Genomic DNA, 10,258 nt, shown 5'->3' on the forward strand with positions numbered 1-10,258 from the left:
GGGTTTTAACAGGGCTCGGTTCGTCGTTGCAGCCAGTGTCAGTGTCTGAGTTTTCTGATTTGAAAGGGAAAGTTAAATGTGGTGGTGTCTGGATGATGGAGGCTGGTACCTCTGCCTCCAGAAGGGTCACAGTGAGGTTATGGTTATATAACGAGTCCCCAAGTGGATCTGGGTTATCAGCCGGAGATCTAACCCGGATCACCGGACCGGAATGACAGCCAGCGGCTTTTGGGGAAAGCAGTTTTAGTATTTTCAGATGAAAAGCCATCAGACGACTTTAATTAGAACACAGGGACCAGGAGCTCAGAGAGGTTCTGCTCTGTCCCAGCTCTGGAGCAGGAGGAGCAGGAGGAGCAGGAGGAGCAGGAGGAGCAGGAGGAGCAGGAGGAGCAGGAGGAGCAGGAGGAGCAGGTCCACACTTTGAGACAGAGACAGACTCATCCATTGTGTCGAGGATGGGGGGGATTCCTTGGTACGCTATGAGTTGATACAGTTTAAACTGGTTTGAATCCGTTCAGAAGGTACTTAGAGCCAGGTAGACAGAGATGGGATTTAATTAAAAAACATTTAATTTAATTTGGAAGATAGTGGTGGACAACAAATCAAATGAACAGAAACCAGCGACGGTTCACACATTCTCATTAAACGGTTTTAACAAAACGCACAAACTATTAAACAACCTGCCAGTCATCGCAAGGTATAAAACAGGCTACAGTAATAAAACCACAGTCGTAAAGGTCTGGTCACATTCACGTCCAGTCACGTTTGTGTATTGCTGGAGTTCACCACCAGGTGGCGCCACTCCTACGAGAACCCTCATCGACCCTGTGTTCCTGATGCTTAAAGAGACTAAATCCTGAGATCATTAGTTTAAAAAACCCCTCCTGATTGGACCAGGCTGTTGCTACGACGCCGGGGACAGGAAGACGTTGAAGAGCACGGCGGCGAGCACGAACACCAGGTAGCCGGCGATGCAGAGCCAGAAGCGGGGGTCCCGCAGCAGCCTCTGGTTGTAGGCGCTGAAGAACACGTAGCCCACGCTCATCCCCGCCACGGCGCCCGCGATGTGGGCCACGAACGACACCTGGGGGGGGGGAGAGTGACACCCAGCACCGTCAGCAGAGAGTAACACCATCACCAGCGCCGTCAGCAGAGTCTGTAACACCATCACCAGCACCGTCAACAGTCTAACACCATCACCAGCACCGTCAGCAGAGAGTAACACCATCACCAGCACCGTCAGCAGACAGTCTAACACCATCACCAGCACCGTCAACAGTCTAACACCATCACCAGCACCGTCAGCAGAGAGTAACACCATCACCAGCACCGTCCGCAGAGAGTAACACCATCACCAGCACCGTCAACAGAGAGTAACACCATCACCAGCACCGTCAGCAGAGTCTAACACCATCACCAGCACCGTCAGCAGAGTCTGTAACACCATCACCAACACCGTCAATAGAGTCTAACACCATCACTCAACACCATCACAACAGATAGTTCAACCTCCTTCTGCTTCAGGCTCGGCCACGCCCTCCAAAGCGACGGTGGTCGTACTACAGGCCTGTGACGTGTGTGTGACTGAGGAAGTGTAATGTTAAGGGTTAAGGGTAAGGCTGAGGTAATGTAAGGAGCCAGGCTGAGGAGTGAGGCTGAGGAGTGAGGCTGAGGAGTGAGGCTGAGGAGTGAGGCTGAGGAGCCAGGCTGAGGAGTGAGGCTGAGGAGTGAGGCTGAGGAGTGAGGCTCAGGGCTCGTACCTTCATCCCAACGTCGTCACTCAGGAAGCGTCTGTAGATGGCGAAGCCCACGTCAGTGCCCACTGCAGGAGAGACCGGAGAGAGAGAGAGACAGGAGAGAGAGGAGCGAGAGAGAGACAGGAGAGAGAGAGACAGGAGAGAGAGAGAGACAGGAGAGAGAGAGGAGAGAGAGAGAGACAGGAGAGAGAGAGACAGGAGAGAGAGAGGAGCGAGAGAGAGACAGGAGAGAGAGAGACAGGGGAGAGGAGAGACAGGAGAGAGAGAGAGGAGAGAGAGAGGAGCGAGAGAGAGACAGGAGAGAGAGAGGAGAGAGAGAGACAGGAGAGAGACAGGAGAGAGAGAGGAGCGAGAGGGGAGAGGAGAGACAGGAAAGAGACAGGAGAGAGAGAGGAGAGAGAGAGAGAGACGGGAGAGAGAGAGAGAGACAGGAGAGAGAGAGGAGCGAGAGAGAGACAGGAGAGAGAGAGACAGGAGAGAGAGAGAGAGACAGGAGAGAGAGAGAGACAGGAGAGAGAGAGGAGAGACAGGAGAGAGAGAGGAGCGAGAGAGAGACAGGAGAGAGAGAGACAGGAGAGAGAGAGGAGCGAGAGAGAGACAGGAGAGAGGAGAGACAGGAGAGAGAGAGGAGAGAGAGAGAGAGAGACAGGAGAGAGAGAGAGAGACAGGAGAGAGAGAGAGACAGGAGAGAGAGAGAGAGACAGGAGAGAGAGAGAGACAGGAGAGAGAGAGAGACAGGAGAGAGAGACAGGGGAGAGAGAGAGACAGGAGAGAGAGAGACAGGAGAGAAAGAGAGGAGAGTGAGAGTCGCCTCATCCTTAAGAGACGCTTAAACCCTCTCCCTGTCCCTTAAGACTTAAATCCCTGGCTTAGAACAACAAGGAAAACGTATCTAAAGAAAATAAATGCCGGCAGCCACAGGAAGTGGAAAACCTCCTCCATCCTGTCAGCACATTCCCTCCAAATCAGACATGGCTGTGATTGGTCGCCGTGTCGGTGTGGGGGGCGGGACATAGCCATCCCATCGCTGATAACAACACTGAGAAATGTGTTGGCGCCTCGTCCACCTATCACATCCGGTCACTGTGTTTAGTCCCCGCCCACTAGGGTCCTGCTCTAACAGGAAGTGGTCACATCAACAGAAGGGTCAGCCTCATCGCCTGTTGCTAGGCGACCAGGTGACGCGGCGCGGGGACCCACCGATGGCGAGGATCGCCACGATGCGGAACACGCCCAGCAGAGGAATCATCTCACGGAAGTTCTGGAGATAAGAACAAATAACAACGATATGAAGATTACACACCAGAGAGAGAGAGAGAGAGAGAGAGAGATGATAAAGACCCCCCCCCCCCCCCCCCCCCCGAGGCCAGCAGCTCCTCTTGAAGCTCTGGAGAAGAGGAGGAATGTTGTGATTCTCACCACGACGGCGTTCATGAAGAACCCCCCCAGCAGGGCGTAGACTCCCCCGGACGCCCCCACCAGAGCACTGTGGGGGTCAAAGATAGAGCTGGCTAGAGAACCTGCAGAGAGCGAGAGAGAGAGAGAGAGAGACAGAGACAGAGACAGAGACAGAGATGGAGAGAGAGCGAGACAAAGAGAGACAGAGAGAGAGCAAGAGAGAGCGAGACAAAGAGAGAGAGAGAAGGAGGAAGAGAGAGCGGTAAGGAGAGATAGAAAGAGACATAAATAGCACATACTTGGCCAGGAAAACAAAAAAACAGGAAAAACAAGCCCATAACCCCCCGCCCCCCCCCCTGTGTTCGCTGTCTTCCGGAGAGATCTTCAAAGGCTCTGCAACAGATGTTCCCTTTCTTAAAACAAGGCTGTTTTTAAACGTCCTTGTGACGCAGGGGCGGCGGGGAGACTGAGGTGGAGGGGAGCTGAGGGCTCAGGAGGGAGGACCGACCGATGGAGGAGAACAGGCCTCAGTGGAGCGCATCAGCGTCCGCTGAGCTCAGAGTTCACAGGGTCCCACAGACGGACCCCCCCCCCCCAAGGTGAGTCCGGTTCTCCTCTGAGGAGGAGGTGTGGAGGAGGTGTAGATGAGTAGAGGAGGTGTAGAGGAGGTGTGGAGGTGTGGAGGTGTGGAGGAGGTGTGGAGGAGGTGTAGAGGTATAGAGGAGGTGTGGAGGAGGTGTAGAGGAGGTGTAGAGGAGTAGAGGAGGTGTGGAGGAGGTGTAGAGGAGGTGTAGAGGAGGTGTAGATGAGTAGAGGAGGTGTAGAGGAGGTGTAGAGGAGTAGAGGAGGTGTAGAGGAGGTGTAGAGGAGTAGAGGAGGTGTAGAGGAGGTGTAGAGGAGGTGTGGAGGAGGTGTAGAGGAGGTGTAGAGGAGGTGTGGAGGAGGTGTGGAGGAGGTGTAGAGGAGGTGTAGAGGAGGTGTAGAGGAGTGGAGGAGGTGTAGAGGTGTGGAGGAGGTGTAGAGGAGGTGTAGAGGAGGTGTAGAGGAGGTGTGGAGGAGGTGTAGAGGTGTGGAGGAGGTGTAGAGGAGGCGTAGAGGAGGTGTAGAGGAGGTGTAGAGGAGGTGTGGAGGAGGTGTAGAGGAGGTGTAGAGGAGGCATAGAGGAGGTGTGGAGGAGGTGTGGAGGAGGTGTGGAGGAGGTGTAGAGGAGGTGTGGAGGAGGTGTAGAGGAGGTGTGGAGGAGGTGTGGAGGAGGTGTAGAGGTGTGGAGGAGGTGTAGAGGTGTAGAGGTGTGGAGGAGGTGTGGAGGAGGTGTAGAGGAGGTGTAGATGAGTAGAGGAGGTGTGGAGGAGGTGTGGAGGAGGTGTGGAGGAGGTGTAGATGAGTAGAGGAGGTGTAGAGGAGGTGTGGAGGAGGTGTGGAGGAGTAGAGGAGGTGTGGAGGAGGTGTAGAGGAGGTGTAGATGAGTAGAGGAGGTGTAGAGGAGTAGAGGAGGTGTAGAGGAGGTGTAGAGGAGGTGTGGAGGAGGTGTAGAGGAGTAGAGGAGGTGTGGAGGAGGTGTAGAGGTGTGGAGGAGGTGTAGAGGAGGTGTAGAGGAGGTGTAGAGGAGGAGTAGAGGAGGTGTAGAGGAGGTGTGTAGGAGCGCTCACCTGCCAGGACCCCGGCCAGGTACACCATGCCGACCTCGAAGCCCTTGTGCACCAGCTCCAGGGGGATTCCCAGCAGCAGCTGCATCACCAGGTTCCCCAGGATGTGCTCCACCCTGCACACAGCGCCGCCCCCCCCCCACCACCCCCCCCACCGCAGGACAGGGGTCACACTACAGCCACCACGCACCATACGTAACACAATGACACAACACAACTCAACACAACACATGGAACAACACAACTCGACACACATGTAACACATCACAACACCCACTCAATACACACGTAACGGAACACATCAAAACACGACACAAGGACACAGACACACACTCAGACAGACAGACAGACAGACAGACAGACAGACACACACACACACAGACAAACATCCAAACACTCAGACAGACACTCACACACACACACACACACACTCAGACACACACTCCTACCCTGCGTGGACGAACATGTAGGAGCCGAACCTCCAGGCCTCCCAGCGGCGGTCTGCGCGGTACGTCAGGGGGCTCTCCCAGATGCTCTGGTCCAGAGTCACCCACTGCTTCTGGGGCTTCCACACCGCGTAGTACACAAACACCGCCAGCTACACACACACACACACACACACACACACACACACAGAGACACGCACGTATACACATGGACATACCATGCACACACACACACACAACACATACACACATATATACACATGGACACACCACACACACACACACAGACACGCACGTATACACATGGACACACCACACACACACACACACACACACACACACACAACACATACACATGGACACACCACACACACACACACACACACACACACAACACATACACATGGACACACCACGCAGACACACACACACACACACACACACACACACACATACCACGCAGACAAACATACAAACACACGGACACCACGCAAAGACACACACACACACACACACACATATCACTCACACACACACACACACACACACATATCACTCATACACACAACACACAGACACACACACACCACGCACACACACATACACACACACACACACATATATACACATGGACACACCACACACACACACACACACACAACACATATACACATGGACACACCACGCAGACACACACACACACACACACACACACACACATACCACGCAGACAAACATACAAACACACGGACACCACGCAAAGACACACACACTCACACACACACACATATCACTCACACACACACACACACACACACACACACATATCACTCATACACACAACACACAGACACACACACACCACGCACACATGAAGGCTCCACAGCAGCAGGGACAGCTCCGCCTCCCACCTCCGTAGTATCATCATCACACAACGGCCATTAGCTGGAGCTTAACTGGAGCGTCCACAGAGAGTCTGTGTGTCTGTGTGTCTGTGTGTCTGTGTGTCTGTGTGGTGTGTGTCTGTGTGTCTGTGTGGTGTGTGTCTGTGTGTCTGTGTGTCTGTGTGTCTGTGTGGTGTGTGTCTGTGTGTCTGTGTGTCTGTGTGTCTGTGTGTCTGTGTCTGCGTGGTGTGTGTCTGTGTGTCTGTGTGTCTGTGTGTCTGTGTGTCTGTGTGGTGTGTGTCTGTGTGGTGTGTGTCTGTGTGTCTGTGTGGTGTGTGTCTGTGTGGTGTGTGTCTGTGTGGTGTGTGTCTGTGTGTCTGCGTGGTGTGTGTCTGTGTGTCTGTGTGGTGTGTGTCTGTGTGTCTGTGTGGTGTGTGTCTGTGTGTCTGTGTGGTGTGTGTCTGTGTGGTGTGTGTCTGTGTGGTGTGTGGTGTGTGTCTGTGTGTCTGTGTGTCTGTGTGTCTGCGTGGTGTGTGTCTGTGTGTCTGTGTGTGTCTGTGTGGTGTGTGTCTGTGTGGTGTGTGTCTGTGTGGTGTGTGTCTGTGTGTCTGTGTGGTGTGTGTCTGTGTGGTGTGTGTCTGTGTGTCTGCGTGGTGTGTGTCTGTGTGGTGTGTGTCTGTGTGTCTGTGTGGTGTGTGTCTGCGTGGTGTGTGTCTGTGTGGTGTGTGTCTGTGTGTCTGTGTGGTGTGTGTCTGTGTGGTGTGTGTCTGTGTGTCTGCGTGGTGTGTGTCTGCGTGGTGTGTGTCTGTGTGTCTGCGTGGTGTGTGTCTGTGTGGTGTGTGTCTGTGTGGTGTGTGTCTGTGTGGTGTGTGTCTGTGTGTCTGTGTGGTGTGTGTCTGTGTGTCTGTGTGTCTGTGTGGTGTGTGTCTGTGTGTCTGTGTGTCTGTGTGGTGTGTGTCTGTGTGTCTGTGTGTCTGTGTGGTGTGTGTCTGTGTGGTGTGTGTCTGTGTGTCTGTGTGGTGTGTGTCTGCGTGGTGTGTGTCTGTGTGGTGTGTGTCTGTGTGTCTGTGTGTCTGTGTGGTGTGTGTCTGTGTGTCTGCGTGGTGTGTGTCTGCGTGGTGTGTGTCTGCGTGGTGTGTGTCTGTGTGTCTGTGTGGTGTGTGTCTGTGTGGTGTGTGTCTGTGTGTCTGTGTGGTGTGTGTCTGTGTGTCTGTGTGGTGTGTGTCTGTGTGTCTGTGTGGTGTGTGTCTGTGTGGTGTGTGTCTGCGTGGTGTGTGTCTGTGTGTCTGTGTGTCTGTGTGTCTGCGTGGTGTGTGTCTGTGTGTCTGTGTGTCTGCGTGTCTGTGTGGTGTGTGTCTGTGTGTCTGTGTGTCTGTGTGGTGTGTGTCTGTGTGGTGTGTGTCTGTGTGTCTGCGTGTCTGTGCGGTGTGTGTCTGTGTGTCTGCGTGGTGTGTGTCTGTGTGTCTGCGTGGTGTGTGTCTGCGTGGTGTGTGTCTGTGTGTCTGCGTGGTGTGTGTCTGTGTGTCTGTGTGTCTGTGTGGTGTGTGTCTGTGTGTCTGTGTGGTGTGTGTCTGCGTGGTGTGCGTCTGTGTGTCTGTGTGTAGGAGACACGTGTTTACATGTCAGAGTGGAACTGGAAGAGAGACTGACCGCACAGACTCATAAGTATTATCATTATTACAGAAGCTGACCACAAGTCTGTGTGTGTGTGCGTGTGCGTGTGTGTGTGCCCCTCCTATCTTAAACACACATGACCACACCCATACTCCCACAAACCGGGTAAATACACAAACACAGGGCAGTAAGAGAGGGGGCGAGACTATTTGGTTCTACAAACTTGTTTTATGGACAATAAACCAGATTTGGGTTTGTTGTACATAAACCTCAACTTGACTGATATTCCCGGTGTACAAATGTTTCTATTTATAAGTTTATGGATCTTATAAATATGAAAATCTGTAAGCAAAACTATGCCAAACACATCAGTTTGTCAGTCTTATAACTACAGTAAATTGAACCTATAATGTATTCTTGATTAACGCGGAGACTCCGCCCACCTCGGCGATGCTGATGAGGATGATGAAGATGGGCGGCGGGCAGCAGTTGGTGCGCTGGAGGTAGGTCTCCCGTGAGTTGGCCGGGAGCATCCACTTGGAGACGCTCCTCTGGAACCGGTCGCAGCAGCCAACCGGACGCTGCCGACGCTCCGGCTCCAGCGGCTGTTGGCCGCGCCACGGCGTTCCGTCGCGCTCCAGCGGGAACGGAGACATCTCCTCCACGTCCACGCTCGCCATCGCTGCTCCGGCCCCGCGGTGGAGAGGATACGAGGAGGAGGAGGAGTGAAACGGGACTTTAGGCTCGACTAGCTACAGCCAGGTGAGCCGGGTCTCTGACCGGGTTTAAACAACCTACAGGCTCTCTCTGACGGGTTTAACCGACCTACAGACGGGTTTAACCGACCTACAGACGGGTTTAACTGACCTACAGACGGGTTTAACCGACCTACAGGCTCTCTCTGACGGGTTTAACCGACCTACAGGCTCTCTGACGGGTTTAACCGACCTACAGACGGGTTTAACTGACCTACAGACGGGTTTAACTGACCTACAGGCTCTCTGACGGGTTTAACCGACCTACAGACGGGTTTAACCGACCTACAGGCTCTCTGACGGGTTTAACCGACCTACAGACGGGTTTAACCGACCTACAGGCTCTCTGACGGGTTTAACCGACCTACAGACGGGTTTAACCGACCTACAGACGGGTTTAACTGACCTACAGACGGGTTTAACTGACCTACAGGCTCTCTCTGACGGGTTTAACCGACCTACAGGCTCTCTGACGGGTTTAACCGACCTACAGACGGGTTTAACCGACCTACAGGCTCTCTGACCGGGTTTAACCGACCTACAGGCTCTCTGACCGGGTTTAACCGACCGTCTGAAGTGGTTGGCAGAGCTCCAGAAGTTAACCATGTTGGTGTTGGCTGATGTTTCACCAGACTTTCAGTACACTCTGGGACAGATAGTGGCTATAAAGAGGGTATAAAGAGGGTATAAAACGGTGCCCACCTGTCCTCTGCTGAACTGAACTGGTGGACTGAAGTCACTTTGATTTACTCTTTTATTAATGTTAAAGCGTTAGTCCCTACAGTGGCCTGCATGAAGTAACACATAGCTACAACATAACATACAGCTGCAACACAATATACAACACAACATAGACAACTACAACACACAACAGACAGGAGGTCTGATGGACCACATGGTCCACAGAGGGGAGATCTGGGGGCCCACATGGTCCACAGACCCCCCCTCCAGATCCTCAGAGTGGTACAGCCCGTGTGTGGTCTCGTCTCCTCTCCTACCTGTTGGGTTGTGGTGGAGCAGAGATCCGGGGCTCTCACGTTTCCACTCGGATAGGACTGGTCTGGACCTCCACACGACCGGGCGTCTATAGGTTAGGATCCGGTTTAGACCTCCTCACGACCCGTCTATAGGACGTCTATAGATCCAGGAGGCTAACGTTGAATGAAACAAATAAAGCCACTAATCGGCTACTGAACCCGGCGCTGTTCCTCCGGTGTCTGTGCGTCCTGCTACCGGGACCTGTTCCTCTAGTCTCTGTGCGTCCTGTACCGGGACCTAGACCCCGCTGCCCACTGAGCAGCGTGAGGGGAGGGTTCTCCTCCAGATGATTACAGGCTCTTCATGGCTTTCCTGCGTCAAACTTCCTTCCTCCCCCCAAACAAACAGCCGGCGGTGGCGGACAATGTTTAGAGTCCGGGACCCGGTGGAAAAACACAGTCTCTCTGCTTCCTGGTCTTTGTCCTACCTGGTCTCCGTCTACCTTGCCTCGGTCTACCTGGAGTCTCCGTCTACCTGGTCTCCGTCTACCTGGAGTCTCCGTCCTCTACGTGGTCTCCGTCTACCTGGAATGTCCGTCTACCTTGTCTCGGTCTACCTGGAGTCTCCGTCTACTTTGTCTCGGTCTACCTGGAATGTCCGTCTACCTTGTCTCGGTCTACCTGGAGTCTCCGTCTGCAGGTGTGGAGCCACACCTGCAGCCGTGACGTCACAGGGTATCAATATCCCGCTTTCTGACAGAAACCTGGAAGAGGAAACTGT

General features: G+C 53.7%; 1 protein-coding gene across 1 annotated transcript; it reads right to left on the minus strand.

Moving 5' to 3' along the window:
• Positions 1-551: 551 nt before the first annotated feature.
• On the minus strand, positions 552-9,624 carry rhbdl2 (rhomboid, veinlet-like 2). Its single transcript, XM_084472135.1, has 8 exons — positions 9,499-9,624; positions 8,189-8,427; positions 5,251-5,399; positions 4,805-4,917; positions 3,177-3,277; positions 2,958-3,018; positions 1,761-1,822; positions 552-1,084 (listed from the first exon to the last, which is right to left on the minus strand). The coding sequence occupies exons 2-8, from the start codon at positions 8,423-8,425 to the stop codon at positions 905-907; spliced, it is 903 nt and encodes a 300-aa protein (XP_084328261.1). The 5' UTR covers positions 8,426-8,427; positions 9,499-9,624; the 3' UTR covers positions 552-904.
• Between the last annotated feature and the right edge of the window lie 634 nt (positions 9,625-10,258).

The sequence above is a fragment of the Micromesistius poutassou genome (genome assembly GCF_964030765.1).
Source record: "Micromesistius poutassou genome assembly, chromosome: 8".
Lineage (NCBI taxonomy): Eukaryota > Metazoa > Chordata > Actinopteri > Gadiformes > Gadidae > Micromesistius > Micromesistius poutassou.

Coding starts and splice junctions, on each gene's coding strand:
- rhbdl2 (XM_084472135.1), bottom strand. CDS start 8,425: ATGGCGAGCGTGGACGTGGAGGAGATGTCTCCGTTCCCGCTGGAGCGC. Junction 3,019..3,176: donor TCTTCATGAACGCCGTCGTG/GTGAGAATCACA, acceptor TCTTATCTCCAG/AACTTCCGTGAGATGATTCC. Junction 1,823..2,957: donor CGTGGCGATCCTCGCCATCG/GTGGGTCCCCGC, acceptor TCTCTCCTGCAG/TGGGCACTGACGTGGGCTTC.